This window comes from Nannobrachium achirus, assembly GCF_963921795.1.
Source record: "Nannobrachium achirus genome assembly, chromosome: 18".
NCBI classification, from domain to species: Eukaryota; Metazoa; Chordata; class Actinopteri; order Myctophiformes; family Myctophidae; genus Nannobrachium; species Nannobrachium achirus.
Genome location: NC_137825.1, coordinates 39,649,743 through 39,675,439, shown reverse-complemented (window position 1 = coordinate 39,675,439; position 25,697 = coordinate 39,649,743). Strand labels below are relative to the sequence as shown.

At 40.2% G+C, this 25,697-nt stretch overlaps 1 protein-coding gene across 1 annotated transcript in view; it reads right to left on the bottom strand.

Moving 5' to 3' along the window:
• Positions 1–25,697, bottom strand: part of arid5b (AT-rich interaction domain 5B) — a gene marked incomplete at both ends in the record, with an annotated part of 154,698 nt that overhangs the window by 127,811 nt on the left and 1,190 nt on the right. Inside the window, one exon of the mRNA XM_080747423.1 lies at positions 1,591–1,831. Within this exon, the coding sequence (XP_080603549.1) occupies positions 1,591–1,831 (241 nt within the window). The remainder of the gene's footprint in view (positions 1–1,590; positions 1,832–25,697) is intronic.

Below are 25,697 nucleotides of genomic sequence, written 5' to 3'. Positions count from 1 at the left end.
ATCAGTGCACTTACTGCAATATATCCCCTCTCTGTGTCTCGAAGCTGGAAGGCCCTGGAAGTTTTATGAACCAATTAAGAAGCCAAACTTCATACCCGTGTACATTTCCCAGATCAACATGCTGAGGACCTTAAAGGGAAGATTATGATGTGATCTTTTCATAATGATATTCTCTGTGAGCCTGTAAAGGCCTCATTAGGTCCAGGACTACATCTGGTCTAAATATTAACCACCCCCTATTCTTAGTAAAAAAGAGACCTTGCAGTTGCAACTGTACTTGGGCCACTTTCTTTTGTCCACGCCAAATGTTCCCCCCAGAACATGGATGCTGTGGTTCACATTGTCTTTCCTTAAGGGCTGTTCACAGGTGTGACCACTATGGGACAAATCTAAAGCTGAAATCAGAATCACCTTTTTTATGCTTTATTATTCTCTTAATAATCAACAACATCAATGATTTGCAAACAAAACTAAAGGATCCACTACCTGAGTGAATGTTATTCAATATGTGAGAGTATAGCAAAATGGATTAATTCGATTTGCTTAACACTCCACAGTCAAGTGTTCTATCAACCAGCTAGAATGTGCACAACATACATTTGATCCCGTTAAGTTTTTATTTTACTTTGTTGAACATAAAATTAAAAAAAAAGCTTTTCAACAGCTTGAAATGAGGCTGTTGTGTTGTGTTGTGAAATCACTGGAGGAAAAAATAACCATCCAGTTAATCAACACAAAAGTGTCAAACAACCTTTAAAAAGACACACGAGAAGACAAGACTGAATAAAAGTGGGACACGCGTTTGTGCGTGTGGTCAAATAGCGTGATTGATTACTAATCTCTACAGCAGTCTTTGGTTCTTTTCTCTCAAACCTGCTGAACCGGTCTCAATACTACTTGTGTACATGCAGTACTGTACTGTCTGTTTGTATTTAATTTAATTTGAGCATATGTGTACTGATTCATCTGTTAAATGTCACTATGGGGCCTCAAGCGATAGCTTGTAACATGCTCCAGCAAGGTTAGCGTTATTTCATATGGAGAGGCATGGAGAAACAGAAATAAATAAACATATAAGTGTAATAATATAAATACTTCTTCTCATTGTCTTTTTGTGTTTTGTTTTTGTTACATGGCAGTTTGCCATCATGCATCATCAATATCAGGATACGAGTAGTAATGTGGATAAAAGCATCGGCTAAATGCCAATATGCAAATGTGTTTATGACCAAGATGAGTGCGTTTAAACGACAGTCACTTTTAGTACCATATTCACCATTCACACCGTACCTCGGCTAGAGTCTCTTATTTTGATAGCACAATCCCTTGGGAGTTTGGTAAAAAAAAATACATTCGTTTGCAAGTATTTCTGTCTACTGTCAGCCAAACCTGACAAGAAACACCTGGCCAGCTGAAAACCTAAATACATCTCCAGGACTGTTCCAGAACATTTCTGCTTGGCGCTGCATGATCTTCAGTACAAATGTTCTTGAGAGACTACAAAATATAGCATTTAGATTCTGTGATTCCAAAAGTTTTTCCATAGTTGTAAGAGCAGTGATAACTCTATAAGAAAAAACAAGTATTTACCGAGCTCAGCTTTCTCCCTTAAGACATCTTTGAAGTTGAGGCCACTGTTGAGGGTTGACTCTCGGTAGCGGAGGTAGGGGAGGTCTCTCTGGCCATTTCTTCCCTGGTCTCGGTGTGCCGTGCTGGGCTTCAGGGTCACAGCCTTCAGGCCCCTGGTCCATGCCTGGGGCTCCCACACCGTCCATTTGACCAGATCCTCCAAACGAACAATCACCTTCTCTGACACGGCAATGACCTCGTCCTGTAGCAGACACAGACACAGAGATGTAGCCACTCACATTGTATGTCACACTGTTCTTGAAAGGTTATAGTCAATGGTGGACAAAGTACTCAAACCAAGTACTTGAGTCAAAGTATAGATACTTCAGATCAAATCCTCTTACAATAAATGCACAGAATCTCTGTACGCATGTACGTACGTACGTATATCTGTAATGAACGTATCTCAAGAACCGTTCAACCCACCGACAGCACAGTGCCCGGTTTCCAGTTTCCAGGTCGGATAGGCGGTCAAATGTGCTGGAGTACTTGCTTTTACATATATATTAACTTCTTAATCTCAATGCATTGCTATATTGAAATTTAGAAAATGTTGTATTTCAATAACAATGTAGTCTAGCAGGTATAGCAAACTGGAATCTTTTTTAAATTCCCGATTCAAAAGCAGTTTCTCTCAAGTGACTCTTACAAGGTGTTTTCTTGTCAATCTCAATAAATGGTAAATTTATATAGCGCTTTTATCCAAAGCGCTTTACAGAGATTGTGCATTACATTCACCCATTCACGCACACATTCATACACCGGTGGCGGAGGAAACCATGCAAGGCACCAACCAGCTCACCGGGAGCAATGTGGGGTTCATTACACCCTACACATCAGTGGTTCTCAAAGTGGGGTCCTTAACAAATTTAGCTGGGGACTCCCTGGGACCCACTCAATGGCATAATCTAAATCATAGTAAATTGGTGGTCCTTGGAATGAAAACTACTATAAACCAGTTCACACTGTACATTCACAAACCTCTGCTTACTGTAAATTAGTTCGTTTAGATGAGCGCAAGGTGGACAGAACAGACAATCCAAAAGTTTGAATAAGGCAGATTTATTCTCTTCTGCAAGGTAGTAGTTCAAAAATGTAAGAGAAATATAGACAAAAAGAAAAATACCTTAAATCAGGCAAGCAGTATAAGTACTAATCAGACTTCAATACTGTTTAAGGGACAGAGCTCTCCCCGAGCATTGTGTCCCCTACCCCTCTAGTGCAGAGACAATGACTGAATACAAGTACATTTCAAGAGCTTAAGTAGTGTGGGCCTTGCCCTAATTGGTCCAAACCAATCATCCCTGATCAAGGAACATAATACCTAATTTCACCTGTCAATGCATGTGACAAATCAAGAAAACATTTCAGAAACATAATAAAGCATACAAACATAATAAAACATCTTAATCTAAAGGTAAGTAAGCATGCAAGTATTCATCGTTTCAGTAACCTAACTCCCATAAATAAACCATCTAATCATTCCCCCTGCCAAATGGTCTGCCCCAATCAGTCTCCTCCCTATAAATTGAGGTAAGGAAACACCTGTGATTTCTTTTGCTGACCAACAAGAAGACTTAAATAAGGAGAAGACACGCCCACACCACGACTATCCGCCATGACACTTTCGGTGGCAAAACTCGCATTGTCGTTCGATGAATAACATTGGAGTCTATGAGGGCCGGCTGGGACAGCTGATGAAAAAAATAACCTTTGTTGTATAATCGCTCCAGGAATATAAAAGAAGACATATCACAGGTATTTTTACAATCACTTGCTTTCCGATGTGCACAGTACATAATGTTATTGAGGCAGCTAAACAGCGGCAAGTATAGTTTCTGTCTCGGAGATATCGCAAGATTTGGATTCCAGACAGGGTATGGTGAAGAGTCTCACGATACTAGCTAGTTCAGAAACGTAAATTGTGCTCTTTAGATGCTTCTATAATGTTATACAGTGTACAACAACAAAAAGCAACACAGCAGAAAACAATGTGTGACATGTCTTCTTTTATATTCCTGAGCTGAGTATTTTATAAAGGTCTTTATCGTTCAGAATTCTTTTTTTTGTTCATGAGCTGCCCCAGCCGGCGCTCATAGACTCCAATGTTATTCACCGAACTTCCGGTGCTAGTTTTGCCACCGAGAGTGTCATGGCGCTTTTTTATTTATTTTATTTGTATTTATTTTATTTTTTATAAAATGTTTTCAGTTGAAATTCAGCTTGTATCATTAAGCAACGATTAGGTTAAACCACTTCAGCCTAAAAATAGAATCATGTGGATTTCAGCATCCACATAGGAACGGTGCGGCTCTAGAAAAGCTGTGGAACCTCATGACCATGCAGCCTGTGACGCCGTCATCTATCATGTCGTCTATGATGTATCTTTGACCAGAGGCGTCATTTCAGAGAAAACTGTGTGTTAAAAAGGTGACCACGTATATCGTTGCTGTCTGGCAGAAACCTCTCATCTCCACATTTCAACTTTTTCTCGTAAATTAATGCCCTACTTGATCTTACTACGTCACACAAAAGCATTCAAAAGTAGCTGATCTGCAAGCAAAGTGACATATTTTGAGCTTGTAGATCTGCTACTTTAACCATTTCTGGGGTGGGGGAATATTAATGAATTAAAAGTGCATGTTTAAAATTTGTGTGTCATGTCACATATAGATGGATTGGGCGTGGATTGAAATGGGGCTGATCTGAAGAAGATATTAATGAAAAATAACTTGTGATCTCCTGGAACCCTGAGTGACACTAGCCTGGAATCCAGACAACTCTGACAGAGTCAAGAGACATCCCTGTCTGTCTACGACAGTGGTGGAAAGTAGCGAAGTACATTTACTTAAGTACAATACTTAAGTAGTTTTGAGGTATTTGTACTTTACTTGAGTATTTCCAAAGAGCTTTGGTGTAATAGGGAAAAGGAGCAGACTAAGTACAGAGTGAAAGGTCAAGTTTTGACGGTTTCAAGTGGTTAAATATCTGAAAACACAAATTGACATGAATCCAAAATACACTGACTATTGTGCTGTCAAACAATGAAACTATTATGGAATCTATGATAAGGTTGTGGGGATCCCTGCTTCATCTATTTCTCAACTGGCCTGAAACATTGAAGACCCCTGGCTTAGGACAATTTCACATTTGTGTCACTGTTTGCTATCAGTAGATAATCACATACTGCGCTATTAAAATCATATTTTACGTATATTTAGGCTAGATGGACAAAAGCAACAGAAGGGTGCGTTTTCCAAACTAGAGATGGTTGTGAAGAAAGTGACATATTTAAGGGTGTGTTTATTATACTCACAGACGCATATTCCATCTGTCATGTTACTTTGGGTCGCACATGAATCATGATTTGTTTATGAGAGCCTTGCGGTTGGGTTTTTATGAGTGGCTGATTTGGACGCAATAATTGGCTTTCAAAGGAATTCAGCTGATTTTGAGGCTTCTCCATTAAAATGCAATGGAGTGTAGCACAGCATATAGAAATATTGGCTCTCCAACACCCCCCCCAGTCTCTCACTCACACACACACATGCATGCACACACACACACAGTCACACACACACTGTCGGTCTTAATGCAAATCATTTCACATAAATCACAGCACAGAAATCAATACATAGTGACAAAATATGTGCACACTCACGCACCTACACAACGACTACTGCGTGAAACGTTTACACATACACACACACATACACAAATACAGTGTACACACACACACACACACACACACACACACACACACACACACACACATGCACACGCACGCACACACACACACACACACACACACACACACACACACACACACACACACACACACACACACACACACACACACACACAGATAGCTTATGAAAGATGTGTTTTCCTCTCTGTTTGCTTCACTGGTTGGCTGTTTTGCTTCAAGGATATGCTGACTGACCGAATTACCAAATCAGCCTTAATTTTTAATGGAACAATCTTTATATTGAGTGACCTCGTTACATTATGTATCTGCCGGCTGCCTGCCTGCCTGCCTGCCTGCCTGGCTGGATGCAGCACTATGATCGAGTGCCTTGATAATTCAGAGCGCCTCGATTGCTTTGCCAAATAAATACATGATTCATTAAAGGGATGCGGCGATAAAGCAGAGCTTGTAGCCTGCTGTGCCGAGGATGTTTTTGATAAGCACATAGAGATTGTGTGTGTGTGTACTGTGTATATGACCAATATGCACAGACACACATACACTTGCATACTTTCATCTTATTCATGAACACAATGGATCTGTAGAAGCTATTATTTATTTCATAGGGAATTTGATCAAGCATTTTATGACTAAATAAATAAAGAGGAAATCTTTGTTACTCTGCCAGGTTTTCATGCTCTAATCCACTGTTTCCCAAACAGTGGATAACAATTGTTATGGGTCACGACTGGAGAAAATAAAAAAAATATGAACATATTTCTAAAGATAATTTCTTAATATATTCTTAACATATACTGTAACAACATAGCACAAAACAACATATCATGCGACAACACCAAGACAATAGATGAGGGTCCCACTATACACAGAAAACCAACCTATCAACGGAGCAGTTTGTGAGGGGACAAAACTCCTGATAAAATGAACTTTTCCCACTTCAAGGTTCTGTATCTTCACCCAGGTGGCATAAGGTCGAAGTAGCGATACAGGGGATGATCAGTGTCATATGTTATTGTAAGTGCTAAGCGTGTGGTCTTATTATTCATATCAGAAAGTTTGGATGTGTGAAGTCTGATATTCTTGGAAGTAATAGCAATACGGCTAATACTGAAAAGTTCGTTTTTTGACTCTGACTTGACTTTGACAATTTGAATGAACACTGAATGCCATACCTGGGCATGAGGTTTGGGGCGTGAAGCAGGGGTCTTCAACGTTTTCAGGCCAAGGACCCCTTAGTCGAGAGAGAGATGAACAACCCATAGATACCATATAGTTTCATCGTTTGACAGCACGATCATCAGTGTGTTTTCTGTTTTGGATTCAAGTCAGTCAATTAGTATTTTCAAATATTTAACCACCTGAACCGTCAATACTTAATGAACTTGATCTTTCACTCTGTACTTGAACTTGTACCTTTTCCCCTCTACACCAAACCTATTTGCCTAGCTGATCTACAAGCTCACAATGCCTTGCAGCGCGAGGCGTTGTGAGCTTGTAGATATATGGACGCTATAGAGCTTGTAGATAAATGGACGCTAGGGTTCAAGTGGTTAAAGGAGAAAAGCTTCTATCACACAAAGATTTGAAGGACCCACTGTAGTAACTCTGAGGACCCCCTGGGGGTCCCGGACCCCCTGTTGAAGACCCCTGGCGTGAAGGGATAAAGACTGGTTTGGTTGCTTTATTTAAGGAGCATTGGTTGGACTGTGTTTAATATATTGAACTGTGAGTACATGGCCATATTGTGCTATTGCTTGTTTTCCTTTTGGCTATACTTTAAATACACGGTACCATTTTAACTGCAAAATCAGTCATCAGTGTACATTTCCTCCATAATCTCACCTATCTTCTGAGTGCAGTATAGCTAGTCCAGTGTTGGCTAAACGTATATCCAGTAATCACAATGCTACTGTACTGTATACAGTACTTGTCTTATATCATCAGTTGTGCAAGACGTTCCAGTTTCCAATTGAAATTCTACTGTACGGTACAGTATACCTGGGCATATACAGTAGCATATTGGTATGCATAATGCATATCGGTGGTGTCGGTCGGAAACCTTGTATGTCTAAAAGAATTCATGAAACGGAATTACCTTTTTCAGGAATAGTGAAAAGAAGCGATCTACAAGCTCACAACGCGTCGGCTATCTTTGCTTCCACTTTTGCTTGACATCTCTTGTACGACAAAGCAGGGCATTCCTTGACGAAAAAACATAAAAAGCTGAAACATGGAGATACAAGCTTTCTGACAATACAATAATGTTGTACAATATGCACAGCCCTCTTTCCACCCTTTGTTTCTCCTCCCCTTTCCATTAGGCGTATAGTTGCTTTCAGAGCATTTTTCCACAAACATTCCCCTGAAGTGACCCAATAAAAGCAAACACGCATAAACGGGGAACACTTCCGCTGTACTGTACTGTACCTCCACCGGATTTGACTTCACAGATGCACATTTGCAGACTGTAGTACTGTACGTGTATGCTTTAGACATGCATGCATGCATGCACAAGCACATGCAAGCATGGACGTTTGCGCAGGCACACATCCAGGTATGCACATTTGCACATGCACGCAAGCACGCACGCACGCCATGTAAACAAATGGCATACAACCCGCTCTACCTAAAGAAAGTTTGGGTTATGTGCAGAGAGAAGAAGAGCTTCTTATTGCAGCTTTCTAAGAATACACAGCGTTATATGTAGGTAAAATAAAGGTTTTCAAAAAAGATTGCCTTAAAATGTTATGCCATATAAGTAGTTGTGTTTGACACATGCACATCCAAAGGTTACTATTAAATCACCATAATACAGTAGATAAATAGCACTTATAGACATAAGACTATAGATGTCTGAATCAGAATTCAAATTGTTTATCAGCAGGAATGTTTGCACAATTTGTCTTAGTGATGGAGGTGCAACAGCATAGAAACGTATAGATTACTTCCAACTATTAAATGAAAATGTCAATATAAGCAACAATAAAATATGAAGTGAGATGGCTCGAAACTATAAACTATATACAATGTTAAACTATAGCAGTGATCCCCAAACTTTTGAGAGTAATGTACTGTACCCCCTGACACAGCTACGTACCTCCTGCTGAGTACCAACACCACGGGGAGAGAATATAAAAGAATGATTAAAAAACAAAATCTTACATTTAGCATACATTAGCATACATTGTTACCGAGGGCATCAGCTGACGCAAGGTTACAGCATGTGCGCATGGATGCCACAGAGAGATAGAGGGGACGGGAGGACAACCAGAGAATCATGCGTTGAGAGAATACTTTCATCACAATTAGGGCAGCAAATATCTACAGTATTTATTTTTTTGCAGATTATTTGATCCAACTTTTTTGATTAAGGTAAATAGTTCTTGCACGCGCGCACACACACATGCCCCCCTCCAGGCTTAATCGGGTAACAGATTCTTCAGATCATGGCATTTAGGATTAACTTTCTTTTCAAGTGTAGAAAATAGGGCTTTTTTTTATGACTCAATTTCTTTGTTTTGCGAACAATAGCTAAGATCTGAACATTATAATCACACATCTGTCCACGGTCTCTATCATCTTCACACAGATGAGATTTGTTTCACCTTTGGGGCAACCAGTGTATTATTTTCTCTCATAAGATCTAACAGAACACTCTTCCTTTGTACTTTTTGTATTGCATTTCTCTCTTTTGTCATTACGTGGGTTCATGTCAGTACAGCAACTATGGCAAGTTTTAGTTCAACCATTGGGCCAAGGCACACTGGTGGGCCATGACAGGTATTGATCATTGATCCAACACCGTTAACCATTAAAATAAACAAGTTCTGAAAATGCATGCGGCTATCTTTTGATAATTGTATTGTTGATTGGCTCCAACCTTTCACAAAAACATAAATGGCCCCATCTACGAGTTCACAACTTATTGAATCCCAACATGTTGTGAGCCTGCCCTGTAGATAAGCTATTTTTGTCATTTTAAAAGATTTTCAAAAGTATAAAATAGGTCTTGCGTACGGACACATCAGCAGTATTTATTATTAGTATTAGTAACTTGCAGTGTCTTTGTCTGTGCAGTGATGTGACCCAATGCCCCTTACACTGGGAAAACTGCTTGTCTCACCGCTTTTATCCTGCACACAGAAAAATAAAGATGCCACTAGCAAAACCGAAAATCGTTCTTTAGAGTGATGCCATTGAAGATGAAGAACCATTTTTTGTTCCAGTAAGATCCTTTCAGACCATTTTTTATAAATTTCATTTTTCGTGCACGTTTTGTAGATTCCAGGACAGAGGCAGAGTGAGAGCAAAGGGAAAGAGATAAACAACAGGTTTAAGATGTACAGATATACGTACGTATATACAGATAGTGAATGTGAAAGCAGGTGCAGTACATGATATTTAGAACGTTAGCATCATATGCATTTGTGTACAGTACATGTTATTTTGAAACATTAGCTTCATACATGTGCAAATCCTATATATACTGTATACTTAATCGGGGCTCTATATTTGGTCCACTCCGTTTTTCCCTCTACACAACACCACATCTCTCACCAAAATAGTCGATCTGCCAGCTGAGCTTGTAAATCTGCTTTTTTCGGGAGGCGCTAATTGGGACACTAGGGATTAAGTAGTTAAAGGTGCACCATCGCCATTCTGGTCGTGTCGGGTTCCTCCGCTAGATGAACTGATGGTATGTGACAGCTAAACATAAGCTTTTAAACGCTCTAAATGCCTTCTTTTGTGGCTGCTGTTTATAAACAGCGGAGCAGGGTGGAGGTTTATTTTTGGCTACTGTGGCATGCACAAGCTATGTTCAAATTCAATTATTTCGCTTTCTACGTTTATTATTATTTCCCCCCGTCTTTCTCTTTTTATTTTGCACTTTCCTTCTCTCTTTTTTCCCCACCCTCATGTTTTTCGTGTTAATTAGTTGGCAGCTTGATTCTGGAAATTGTTTGTTTACCTTTAAAGAGTTGCACGGGGGTCCAAAACATAAAATGAAATAAAGTAAAGAAATCAGCCCAATTCCGTTTGTTGTAAAAAAGTAAAATAAAAAGGATTACGAGTTGTTGCTGCTTTGCGGCGCCGTTACGCTCAAACTATTGTGAGCCTTATTAGTCAGGTTAAAGAAAAGAGAGACATGGGGATGAGGGCGAGTGGGGAGGCTGACTGAGACATACTAGCAGTCACACGCACACATAGAGACATAAAAATAGAAGATTTACAAGCGCAAAATGAGATTCGATGCGACATGCTGTGAGCTTGTAAATATGATATTTTGGAAAAATTATGAAGGATTTTGCCAAGACATAGGCACAATAGGCCTATAGGGACATGGTTAACATACTGTACAGTACTCAGAGCACACAAAGACTGACAAATATTATTCAACTAAGATATGTTGAATAATATATGTGTATACACACACTCGCGCGCGCACACACACACACACACACACACACACACACACACACACACACACACACACACACACACACACACACACACACACACACACACACACACACACACACACACACACAGGAGCCCCCTCAGACCAGTCGTGCCCTGCTGGGAGTGTTTCGCTGGCTTGGTTCTGGGGTCAGATGAGGAATTCCACAGGTCGCAGAGGATTTGTCCACCTGCTTCCACGCCTATGGAATGATCCACCCGCTAACAGGAACAATATGGAGGCCAACCAGAAGGCTACAGGCCAGCCGCTACAGGGGACACGTTTGCCTGAGACAGTTGACAACGAAAGCCACATGGTGTTTTAGCCACTCCTATACACTTCACTGTATGACGAATAACAACATTAGCAGATCTACACGCTCACAACACAGGTCTATTTTTGCTCATTCAGGGGAAAAAACATAGAAACAATCGTCAATGGTGACATTTGCACGCCACCATTGCACAACGAAGTAGTCTATAATACAGTTTAAATAGTTAATCAGACTAATTGATTAAAATGTGTTCATGTCGATTCGTTGATTATAAATACATGTTTTTCAATTATTCGATTCATCTACATGAGCTCAATTAAGTCTGGTTCTGAAGTTTCTATATATTTTCAGTTATTGTCCAGCCTTTTGTCAAATTAATCTAAATTCTGACATTCTTTCTTTCTTTCTCTCTCTCTCTCCTCCTTTTAAATGCTCCAGTTAAAGTAGAGAGTATAGAGCGTGACTGAACAACTGTACTTTCGCTGCGTTTTAAAGCCATTACATAAGGAGATAGTTTAAAAAGAACATATTATGCTGGAGTACAGGGAGAGAGAGAGAGAGAGAGTGACAGCCACGATGACGTGTTCGTATAGTTTCTCTACTGCATAATTATTATTGCGTTCCCAGTGCTGTACGGATTTCTGGTGAAGTACACGCTGTAATGCTATTCCCACAGTTCAGTTCAGGTGCACTATAAGTCTAGAAGCCTGTTGGAAAGGTACTAAGACCTATTTAATCCTGTCCCACTTTCCAAAGTGAGCTGATAGAACTGTCATCATTACATTGGCAACAAAAGGAAAGTAGTATACAGTAACATCCAGCATAAAAGCTGACTGGGACAGTGCACTGGGACAGTTTCTCAAGGTCGGGTTGGGGGGACGGACCACTAGGGGTCGGCGGGGGGGTGCCCGTTGGGCAGATCTTTATGCCTATACATGGTGTTCCGTGTCCAGGCCAGTCTGTGATGTCAGTACTATGAGGTCAGAGTATGACGTGAAGTCAGCATGCAGACAGACGGTTACCATGGCAGCGAAACTGTGTAGTATCAGTGATGTCAGCATGCAGATGATCCGGTGGACGGACGGACAGACAGACATTCGCTAAATTAATAGTTATTAGATGGTCTCAAAGGGGGGGTTCGTGGCCTAATGCATATCAAACTTGAAAAAGATTAGATTAAAGAAATTAAACTATATACTGAAACCCTGGTCTACATTGTAAGCTCCTCAGTGTTTACCTCTATAGTGAAAATAGCAGATTTAAAAGCACATAGCAGATCTACAAGCACATAGCAGATCTACAAAGCAAATAGCAGATCTACAAACACAACGCCTCGCTGTGTGCTTGTAGCCTAGATCAGCTATTTCACTAACGCACGGTTTTGGACATACAAGGTTTCCACCCGACAACGAAATGGACCACTGGTGGTCCCAGGAACCGAACATTTAAAAGCAGTGCAGTGCAACATAGTACTTAGGAAAAATACCGGGCAGAGTTTTGGCCAACGCAGACTGATATTTCCAGGCCATTGCTGTTCCTATGTGATTATAGCTACAATGTTGAGGCAGCCATGGTTACTGTCGCCCATCACAGTTGTCCACAAGTTGCCCTGTGTGCCCTTGCCTCACAATGGACAATTGTCAAGCAGGTTTTAACATACAAGACATATAGGGCACTTATCTTAGACATAATAGTGCACTCAAGGGGCTGAACATCTAGTACTATACAATATGTATACAATACTTTCTAAAGTAGACATATTTGTGTTTTTTTTTTCTTTTTCTTTTTTTTTACTGTGTTCTATTTCCAAAAATGGCAAACCATGTTGGCCAAAACAGGGATGCTGAGTTTATAGTGGCTAAGACAAGCATCACACTGCGAATTCCCTATTGTGAAACTATGAAGCCATAGTGTAAAGTTACAGAATATGATCCAGCAGTATGATTAGTAAGCTACACAGCAGGGCAACTGTTTGGTCACGGTAGCTTAGCAACACCACTTGCACCGCCGAATGATAATAATAAAATGAGACTCAGGGTCCCAAAACACGTTGTTGTCCTGGTACATGAGGTGAAAATGAAGAGGGGGAAAGAGAAGCCATGATAAAGTGGTACAGCCAGGCCTGTCACAATTATTACATCGTCTGATCACAATTATTTGAGACAATCACAATTATTTGGCATAATTTGTCAATAATTTTCCATCAAATATTACCATCAATTTCAAAAATACTGGATGCAATGTAAAGATTGTGCATTAAAAAATTAAGGCTGATTGGTTATTCAGTCAGTCAGCCAGCATATCCTTGAAGCAAAACAGCAACAAGTGAAACAGAGGGGAAACGGTGAGGAAAACAAGGAAATGTAAAATTGTTTTTTTATGTTCCAATGTCCAATGGCAAAAAAAAAAACACACAATTAAATCGTTCATAGCAATAATTTTGTTGTGTGGCGATTTTATCAAGTACCTTTTGTCATAATCGTGACAGTCCTAGGTACAGCAAATCCTGTTCCTTGGAATAAACAGTTTGTTCTGTAACAAAGCTCAAGGGCTATTTCCTCACAATGTTTCACAACAATATGTACAGTATCATTATTACCAGGCAGAGATATGAATGACACACAGAGCGATGTGATGTGAGGGGGCGTTTTGTAATTGTTCACTTCCTCTCTCGCTCTCTCTATCTCCCTTTCTATCTCTCTGTCTTTCATTCACACTAAACACTGGGTGTAACACGATCATCAAGTATCTGTCAATATCACATAAAAGGCAAGTAGCACCTTCCTGTGACAAAACAATAAAGTAAAAGTGAGGGGAACTGATGAGCTAATTGGAGACGTAAATGCTGTTCAGGGCCTCTCCAAGCACAAACATGGACTAGAGCCAGATGGGTTAGAAAGTGCTTTACTCTTCTCATCGCTGCGCGCTCACCAGCCAGGCTTGTAAATTCAAGTAAATAAAGATCACGCACTTCAACAACAAACAACATGCATAGCCTATTGTAAAGTGATTTGGATAAAGGCGCTATAAATGCACCATTTATTTATTTGTTTAACTAAAACCACACACAACAACAACCACAATAACTGTTCATGCTCTTTCATATATATTTTGTGCTAGATTTCACAATCTTCCCCTTTATGACCTTTTAGTCATCTAGTCATAACTTGGGTCACCTTAACAGACCTTGGCAGTATTGCATTGCTAGACAACAGCTCGGGTCTAAGTTTGTTTTCCTGTCAGCTGCTGATATTAACAAACACTGCACCGGGGAATGAACTTGGTTCCCATTTAGAATGTTTATGTTGTCTATTGTAAAAAGGTCTATAACAGAACAAACTTGACTGATAGCAGGTGATATAGAATTAACAGCACCACCATTTTCCTGGAGACAGTTAATCTATATCAATTGTGGACGTACTGTAGCATTACTACAAACTGTTATCAACTACTGCTGCTGCTGCTGGCATTGAAGAAGCACATAACTCTTATTTGAGGCTGTACGATGTTCATTTATGAGCCTTGTGCTGCAGCCCATGAAAAGCACTTCGAAACCCATTGTGTAATTAGAAAGATGCATGGTTATCAATCTGAAGATAATTTATACATCCTAACGTCCTGGAAAAGCCCACTTTTCACAACACTTCAGAACAATGGTTTAGTTCCCAGCCTTTTCTGGATCCGGGCCCACTTGAAAAGCTTGAAAGCGTTCGCTTGGCTGTTACGTGGTCAGATGGGTGGACCACATGCATTTTCAGAGCATGTTGTTTCAATGATCAATCAATCTATTGTGTGATCTAGGATCAATGGAACTAACATACACTGTAGTATAATTATCGGTATCACAAATATAACAATATTTTAATGTTTTTTTTTGTTTTAGTTTTTTTTAGTACTTTTTATTGCTTTTCAGTTTTGTACATACTGTACTTACTTCAAGAAATCATAAACAGGTGTGCACAATCTTTCATGGTTTTAAAGAATAACTACAATTGCATTTTAATATTATTATTTGTTTTGTATTCTTTACCATAGTCAGTCTCATGATAACCAGTGTGGTTGTCGAGACACAAGTCACTTGCAGATTAATTCCATCCCTTTTATGACCATATATGGAAATCCCTGATGTCATCAATATTAATCCCATATCTGGGAATGCCAATATATGGACATATTGTGTCAGTATCTGTTGTTTCAGGGCGAGAGGGCGAGTTCGATATATTATTACTATGTTTTGCCCATTATTTTGGGGCTCACTGGGGCAATATCCTAACAGCCCAAAACATAGTGTTTTTATAAGTGCGATATTATTGAATGTTTTCTTTGCTTGCTATTTATTATGTCCATGAATTAAATACCGAGGGCTTCCATCGTAGAAAAGACCGTAAAAGGTCTTATTTGGGATGTTCCTTTTAGGCAGGGTGTTTAACTGTACTCGTACTGTACTACATTTCAATTGTATTGACTGTACTGTTGTACCATTTTTGTCAAATAAAATAATCAATCAAACAATCAATCAATCAATCAAAAGTGGACTCCAGCCCACAGGCTGGGTAACACTGTTTTAGAATGATCTAGTTACAATCAGCTATAGAGCTTGTGAGTGGAGTTGCGTTGCTAGGGAACAGCTTGGGTCCGAGTTTATTTCCTGTCAGCTACTGAGATTCACAAATACTGCAAGAGGAAATAAACTCATTTAGAATGTTTATGTTGTCAAGTGTGAAAAGCGCGTAGTTTGTTAGATAGTGTGGTAATATGATCGTTTATTACTGTGTGAAGTATAGATGAAAGTAATCTTATTTCCATACAATGGTGGCTAATGTAGATGGTAGACGCCATGCAACTTGTTTCTACAGTATACTGGTTCATCCGCTTAAACTGTATACTTCATTGTACGTCAAACAGTGAAAATGTCAGATCTACACATGGCTCACGGAGATGTGCAATTTTAGCTGAATGATCTGTATTATGAAATAGGGACCGACCCTGCATGTGGTTAAAATATCACACTGTTTTCCCCCAGCAAACAATGAATCAAACAACCCAAAACATTGTAAGCACAAGGAAAATATTTCTTAAATGCATGTTCACGGGAGAATCAGACACTTTACCCCAAAGCTCTGTAAATCTGACCATTTGGAGATACTCTGTAGAGGGTTTTTGCCAGAGTCAGTATACAGTTTGTAGGAAATATGTAGATACCGGTATTTACATGCAATGGACTTAATAAGTCTATTTAATTTGTATGAGTATATAATGAATATTTCAGTTATAAAGGGGGGGGGGGGCTGTAGGGCCCAAACCCATATGAACAGAAGTGCAGCGCGGCTGTTGATATGTGATGGCAGGCTCTATTTAAAAAAAGACACAAAAGAAATTTTAGCTGCTCCGCTTTCTTCTGCTGTCACATCAGCATGATTTCAGCAGCGCAGCCAATGCAAATCACGCACGCACACGCGCGCGCGCACGCACGTACGCACACACACACAAACACAATCTCAACCACAGCCAGCCCACTGGTGTGTGAGCTAATATTGTGGTTCTATAACTGACTGCTTAAAATTAAACATTAAGTAGAGAGTGCAGAGTGGCAAACGTTTATGTCACGTTTAAGTCACATGGCTAAGGGTGGATTAAAACAACACCGTTGCAGAATTCTTCTAATTCAGTACAAAGTCCTCTTTCCTCTCAAAATGTTCAAGCTGTAATTACTACATGACAACATGTCAAAATATAAAAACAACCCAGTTAATCTTGCATTGATTCAATGTCAGCAGAGTGAGCTTACATAACTAGATTGTCGAATGTCAAAATTATGCATTTGCATTTCAACAAATACAAATCAAAACATTTTGAAAGAAACGTTTGGAGAATTGTGAAAATATATTCTAACCTCAGGCATGCCCTATGATGTACTTGCTCTGACAGGGAAGAAGTCAACAGCATGAGTATCATGCTGTAAAGTTGTATCTTTACTTCAATCCCATTTGGATTCCTTCTGAAAGGCATGCTCCCCAAATAAGGAGCCATAAAAACACACCATGTGTGTGTGTGTGTGTGTGTGTGTGTGTGTGTGTGTGTGTGTGTGTGTGTGTGTGTGTGTGCGTGCGTGCGCGCATGCGGTTGTGTGTGTGCGTGCGACACTTGTACAGTATGTTTTGGTGAACGCATGCATGTATGAGTATATGTGAATGTGAAAAATATATACACTAAGTGCTAAATTCTACACACCAGATTCCAGAGACCAGTCTATTCTGAGCTGCCACTTGCCTGCCCGTCTCACAGCCTGTCTCCCTGCTCACCTGTCTCTCTCTCCCCAATCCTGTATATTTATCTCCATCCATATTCTTGTCCCTGTCTAGCTCTCTATTTGCTCCTCTGTCTTCCTATCTGTCGGCCTGTTTGCCTCGTCTGTATGTCTCTAATTGTCTCCCTGTCTTCCTGTCCACATGTCACCTGTATCTCCTCTCCTCTCCTCTCCTCTCCTCTCCTCTCCTCTCCTCTCCTCTCCTCTCCTCTCCTCTCCTCTCCTCTCCTCTCCTGGTACTCGGCCACTGACTGACTAAGTGAAGCCTGAGGGAAGGTTACATCACCTGGGTGTTAAAACTAAAGCAGCCCTCTGGGCCGGCTCACATTGTATGCCATTATATCTCCTAGCAGCAGCCAACCCTGGACTGTTTACCACACACACACACACACACACACACACACACACACACAAACACACACGCACGCACGCACGCACGCACACGCACACGCACACACACTCCCCCCCCCCCCACCCACACACACACACACACTCTCTCTCTCTCTCTCTCTCTCTCAACACAAAAGCATTTATTGTTACACTGCCCCATTGACTTCCATTACAATACGTTTAAGTTACAACATTTCAAAACATATAAAACCTATTTGAAAACAATGTTGTAAAGGTCCTTCTATGGCTTCTATGACTGACTGTGCACAAATATTTGGCACAGATTGTCCACATTTTCTCCGGACAGACACCGACACAGACAGACACAGAGACAACCTGTCATAGACACCTACTGTTGGGCTCTATTTTCGGTTAAAGTTCCTTTACCCACTACTTAGCATTGGGCAAGGGGCGTTCCAGTGCAAAAGTTGCTATTTTGGGACACCTGCCTTATCCCTAAAACACCTGCCTTACCGGTTACATTATGCGCGTGGTTTGGGCTTTATACCAATCAAACCAATCACCGTGCCAGATGCCACTGCCTTTACGAGAAGAATGCGCAAGCCGCTATGCCCATTGAAAGAGCGATGTTGCCTGGTGTGGTTATAGCAAAAGCAGATCAAACGACATTGTATTAGTCTTTGATAATCTTAACTGGCAACTGCTGATAACATTTTAAATAGTGGTTAGTTAATTTATATATTTTTCCCATCCTAAATGTCTAGAGGCTCACATCTAGTCGCCACATACTAGAATAGTGTTAAAAACGTATTCCGCAGCAGGAAATCGGTGAAAATCAGTAACCAAGATGCAAAAAATAAATAAATAATAATAAATATATATCGATTTTTTTTTTCAACGTTTATTTTCGATATCGATATTTTGCGATATTAATAAATGTTATGAATATCGACTTCGATTATCGCCCGTTTCCATAATCGGTTGATCCCTAATTGTAATCCATTCATTATTTCCTGCGCAATTCATTAATGAAACTGAACATAGTGAATGGCATCGGCATGATGCGTGCCGCAAATCATTGTCTTCTTTGGATAGACTATCATCTTATATAAACACAATTGACACTCTCCCGTCTGCTGATAATAGGAACATTTGAATCACAGAGATTTGTGTATAATTAGGTCAGAAGGAGACCTCTGAATGTTGTGCCATTGTGCGCCCAGGCGGCCCGACTTTAGACATGTCCATTGCAGGCACACGCTCTACCAATTTAATTTGTCATAGCAGGTGGGTTTAGAATCGTCTATGTGCTTTCCCAAACATGTGTGGCCAAAATAGCAATTTTAGGGAAAGCGCAACAACACGCCCACAGCCAGTTGGCCACACCTCCAGGTGCAAATAACGGAGTCAGCATAATGTAGTATAGCGGTTATAGCGGACTCAAGATACCGTTTAGGGACAGTGCCAGTTGCCTTGCTGTCAGTGGACTACATTGTACCTATGTATTTACATTTTTTTCTTTAATGAACCGAAATAAAGATTTCTACTACTACCTTGCCTGTAATTCACGGGTAGAGGGTAAGGCTAACGGGTAAGGCACTGGCAAAAATAAGGCCCCTAGCCTCTTGCAGAGCCACGCTGTAAAAGTTTAATCATGTGGATCACAGGATCCACAAGTGGATGGTGTGGTTCCAATGTGGATCTTAGACTTCATATGACCAGTCATCTCTCATGTATATCTATGATGTGAGGCTTCAAATTTGGTAAAGATTTCAGGCTGATCTGACGTCCATTATAAAATCCTCCTTAAAAAAAGGTTAAATATTTCCATCTGTAAAAACACACAGACAAACACGCAGACAGATCGAACCTTGTATAGACAGCTAGCGTCCTGCAGAGCCACGACATAAGAAGATAAGCTAAACATGTCTGCAATTATCATCATCTGATAGACACAAAGCTCACAAGTATCTTATAATCTCCTTGATTGAAATAACACACACGAGTGAACGTTCTGCAAAATAACACACTGATGTTAGGCTTATGCTGTGGCACACTATCAGTCTCTTTCTCAGATCAATCTTGGCATTTGTGACGGTATACACGGTATACAACATATCCATAGAGACAAGACATGCCATATAATGGAAGAAAGTCAGTTTTCCTGGTATTTTAATGATTTTCTGTAGTGTTCTTGTAAACCAACATTGTAATAATGCTAAGCAAGGCGAGGATCCGATCCCTCTACAACGTTTATTCTTTATTTACCATCTGCACCAGGGCCGACAGTGTATGGATAGTTTCCCTGCAGCCAGTAAATGCAAATGTGTAATCCAATTGGGCAATTTTGCTGAGTGCACAGCGGCCCTGGCGCTGCAGTGACATTGGTGGGCTTCTCATCTTACTGCAGGTGGCTCAGGTTGACATCAAGTCACATTGATATTCAGATTGGCCATATGGCGCACTTTTTCCACCGGCCAAACACTGAAAAGGCAAAGAAGAGTTAGGGACGTGACGTCACGGCCAGCTCGGGAATTCAGACGCCGTCCTTCTCTTATGTAGGAGAAATCAGCATGTCAGACAGCAGGACGGAAATTGGCCGTTTATTGCAAATGAGAATGACTGATTTTACAGCTTGCTGTGTGTTTTTCGTGCAACAGAAAATACACCAACGATGCATCTTTGCTACCATCTCTGGTTTTAATCCTGTTCTGGGGAGAACATTTTGCAAGAAATTGCATATCTACAAGCTCACAATGTTGTGTGAGCTTGTGGATCGACTATTTTCAGCAAAAAGATTAGTTGTAGATGGAAATAAGATGGGGCTAGTATAGAGCCCCGGGAGACTCAATTAGGGTTTAAGTGGTGTTTATTTCCTAGACAATCTATAATCTCTCGATGTGATGCAATGTGAGATATATTATTATTTATTTTTATTTTTGTAAATTTTCTCCTATAATGACAAGCCCAAAATGCCAAGTTGCAAGAGATTAAAAGTTTTAATGTCATCAAAATAATTGCTGGATGGATGGTGAATTGGATGTGTTGAGAAAATGTAAACAAACACAATATCTCAAAATAACACCATCAACGGGCAGAATGGTTTATGTTTACAGTACAGAATGCATGATACTGTATATAGTATAGTATATGGCTATATCTGCAGAGACAATGACATGTATTGACTGGTATGGTACTTCAATGGGTGTAATCAAACACCAAGTCAACATAAGACCTAAGAAGTCCTGTTCTGGACAATTTGTTCAGAATGATACATATTTTGGCCTGAGGTCTGCTTTAGCCAGGCATTAGCCACTGCAAGCTTGGAGGACAAATGATTAAAACAATAAACCAAATCATTATTTATGTAAAGTGATGGTTTTCAAATGGGGTCTCCCAGGGATTCTTGAGGAGGTTCCAGAGCCCCTCCCCAGAAAGATTGGTTCATATAGAATCAAAAAGAGTTTAACCACTTTATTATATACATTGGCTATTTGATAATAGCAGAGCTTGTAGATCTGCTATTTTCAAAAGATCTTGAAGAAATAGAACATTATTTTGGAAAGATTTTATACAACGCAAATCTTGTATTTGGGGTATCCCTACCTGGCACAAAGTATTTCCAGATGCGGGTCAGAGCCCAAATACATATTCATTTGAGGGTCCTTGACATGAAAAAGCATTGATGTGAAGACATGAGTGCCCAATGGAATCCTCAGTATCAGTTTATCCATTTGTAACCAAGAGAACGTACACATTTATAAGAGAGATATGGAGGCGATCAGTGTTGGGAAAGTTCACTTTCAAAATGAACTAGTTCAAGTTCAAGTTCAAAACTTCTAAAATGAACTAGTTCATTTCATAGTTCATAATTCTATATTTTGAACTAAAGTTCATGGTTCCCCAAAATGAACTAACTTAGTTCTTTTTCGTTCTTTTTTAACCATAATATTTTTATACTTTTGTCTATTAAAAAAAAAAAAAAAAAAAAAACAGTATTAGACCTTGCTGCATGCTATTATTTGTCAAAATTATTGACACAGCCCATATAGAACCACACACAGCAATAATTTCATCCAACTTAACATTGAGGTGCCCACAATATTAGGTGCCCAGTGCCCAGTCTTCCTGCACCCTTATTGTGAAGGGCTGAAGGCAGAAGTTTCACAGTGCAGCTGCAGACAGCACCGCATATCAACGTTCACGAGGAGCTGCGTGCAGTGCGTACTATTGGAGCATGTGAATGAAAAGAGAGACGAGAGGACAGACGACCGCACGGAGGCGCGGACCGCCGCATGAACGGCCGACGAACGCCGACGAACGCCGTTCACAGGCGTCAGAATGATCGCGTTCGACAATATCGTTCATCAAGAGAAAACAAAGGACGTTCAGTTCACGTTCGCCCAAAATATGAACGTGTTCATGAACGATCGTTCTTTGAACGCGTTCGGGTAAAACACTGGAGGCGATATAGGGATGAGAGCCAAAGGAAGTCTTTCAGATTGTCCTTCTTCCAGATACTCTGAACTTGATGTTAAAGTTAAAAAAGGCAGCAGCACCAGAGACGCATCAAGCGTGTCAACAACACAAAGGTTAAATCAACGTAATGTTTTTCACACTGCCCGGCCGCCCCCTCACACTTTGTGTAAACACTCAACGATTAGGCCCAAGGTCAACGCAACAAGCTGCTCATGTTCCCGTTTAATATTCATAAGAGGAATAATTCTTGCACAGCATGTCGTTTAACCTTAAAATGTGCATTAGAATCTAACCTTTGGAAAGGTACTTTCCACCCCAAAACAGAATCCCTACGTCTTGGACTGTATGTTATGTTTCTAAAAAGAGGAACATGATTCTCCCTCATTCTCTCGTGCGCGTGCGCTCTCTCGCTCCCTTTCTCCCTAGAGATTTAAACTCCTGATGATGTAATCAAGGACCAAAATCTCTGAGTTGTCCCCTTTTCAGGTTCTATACCTGTTAGCACAATGATGAAGTGGAGTTCATTCAGAATCTAAATAAAGGCCAGAAATGGAATCCACACTGCATCACTTTCAGATTTGCTGTCAGTGAAGCAATTCCATATTTTGGTCTTGTGCTGACATTCTAAATTATATACTGTAAAGTTGGCTTCCCGCTTTAGGGTAGAGCTGTTGATTTTTCGCCAGTATTGATTGAACTGCAGAGGTCATTTAGAATCAAACCCAAATTTAGTTTTAAGTTTGACTTTTTTTTTCTCTCTCCTTTTAAAACCTGTTGCTTATTATGAGAGGGAAATGTGATCCTTGGCGGCCCCTGAGGGAGAAAAGTACAATAAAAAGTGGAACAGAGGGGAGTTGTTTTCTTTGCAATATGGGCTGACTCATATAATTACACTAACCAACAGCAGAACAAGATGAAACTGATTTGTTCATTACACCATATGGCCCATGAATAGGCCTCGATGTTTCCAAGAAAATCCTCACATACTGGATTATTGCGACATTACTCTATGTTTCCATATCATAATGGGTTACTCTAGGCCTGTGACTATGCTGCCCTACAAAGGCACTGTTGTAACTTTGAGTTAAGTAACAAAAAAGGTATTAACACTTTATTCAAGGTTCTTCCTCTGACACCTCGTCTTCTATATATAGCCAACACATCTGAGTCTATAAAGTGACTGACATTTGCAGTAACTACAAAAACGGAAGGAAAACCAAGGCTTTGAAGTCATTTTTCTCGGTTTCATTATTTTGAATCTGAATCTTGAATATTTTTTTCTTTTTTGGCACTTAAGAGGCTTTGCAACACATGTTATTGTAACTATAACAACTATACTATACATAAGTCAGAGGACCCCAGGGATTCTTGAGAGGGTTCCAGGGGTCCCCAGCATAATTAGCCAATATAACATTACAATTATTAACCACTATATAGATTAGCTATTTGAAAATAGACAATCTACAATGTGCTCACAATGTGACGGGTTGTGATTGTATTGGTTATAATTTTTTCAAAAACTTTGTAAAGTTTGAAACATTTTAACAACACAAATCTTGGTTGCCTTCCCTTCCCTGCACAACATCTTGTCAGATGGGGGTCAGTGGTCAAATACATTTCCAGTTTGGGGGTCCTTGACATGAAAAGGTTTGAAAACCACTGCATAGTGCAATACATGCATTATTACACGACACATGCATTATGGGCTCCCTACAGCCTATATTCCGAAAATAACTTATTGACCATGGCACTTCAGGGATTAAGTTTTCATGAGCTGCGCGACATGAGCTAATATTTGCCTCCCTCGCAAATCACTCTGATGGCAAAAAGAGGCTCAGTGCCACTGAAGTGCGATAGGCTATGAAATGAAAATGGCCATTGCCTGCAACACACAACACAATAACCTTCATAAATGTCAGCCGGTCCCTTTAAGGCACAGCCAGCTGCCCGCTTTATCAGCTTGCCATGATTAATCAATTCATAATGACCAAGACGTTTGAGCACGTCCACATGGTTTTTATTTGACATCAACCGAAGAGCTGCTACCTCTGTTCCAACAGGAAAGGCAGAACTGAAAGCAGATTTCCCTTCCTGTGATCCAATAGCTGAACATATGAAATGAAACATTTTGAGACTGTTGATTAAACATGACAGGTCATTTTCTATGCACCCCTCCATGCTCTAGTCTAACGTGTTAATTCCCCTTCCCCAAATAATGGCCGTGATATGACAATCAGGAATTTCAATTTGTCATTGTATTGTATTGTACTGTATTGAATTACAGACCCCCAACACCCCTCCCCCCCCACCCCCATCGCACACATGCACACGCGCCCAAACACACACACAAGCGCGCGCACGGACGCAAGCATTCTTCCCCCCGGGCCATTCGTCATAACTGTTAGCTGTTACATGGTACCATGCAGCACTGCCAAAAATAAAAGGCGTTTGATTTATCATGGCATATGCGTGATTTCCGCACTCTTTGAACAAAAGCCACTCAAAGCTGCTGGACAAGACCTATCTGTCAAGTGTGAGCCGACATCTTACTAAATCCAATATAATGACTCTTTAGATCATGTTGTCAAAATTCACTATATAGAATAATAGCAAAAGTGATCTTTTAAATATGAACAGTTGGAGCATATAAGTCAAGGAGATTGTACCGGGGAGAACAGTGCAGTTATTGTACATGTCGTCTCAATCAGCGGCTCAGATGGTTTACATTAGTGGAAATATGCAGCTTATCTTATCACCCCATTGTGTGTCACGGCGGACAGAAAGCGGAACAGATTGCCACATGTGATGTGGGTCATATCTGCCACTATAGGCTACTCACACCAGCACCAAATAAAATAAACCATTGGCCATGTGTATCCCTAAAAGAGACACATGCACAACCTATAAAAGTCAGTACAAAACAGCACCCACTGGTTCGTGTAATGTGTGGGTCATATCGCTCCAATATATCGACGATAGCCTAGGCTAGATAAGAGCAAATCAATTTAAATTGTTAGTCATAACTCCCTAAAGAAGACACATCAGCCTTTATGAGGTCTTGTTAAACGGTTATCCTGGGCTATAGCCTAGGCTACTACTACCCACACGTCATAGAAGAGATAAGGACGGACTAGACTCCCGATTCCCAAGAAATATTACACAACAGTTGTGAAAGTAGCCAATACAAACTGACTCATTTGTATAATAACAATGTCATAAACTATTAATAAAAAAGCTTAAAAAATACAATACCAAGGAAAATATTTTTTTGAGTTACTTCATTGGTTCTCAAAGTGGGGTCCGGGGACCCCCCCTTAAGGGAGTTCCAGGGGGTTCCCAGCTAAATGATAGTTTTGAACCAAATGGACCCTTATGGGGTGTGTAACTCAGAGAGTCTACACTCTCGGAGTTAAATTAACATTGATTTTACAATATAAATTGGGGTCCCAGAGACAGAAATGCCATTAAATGGGGTTCTGTAGCTTTAATG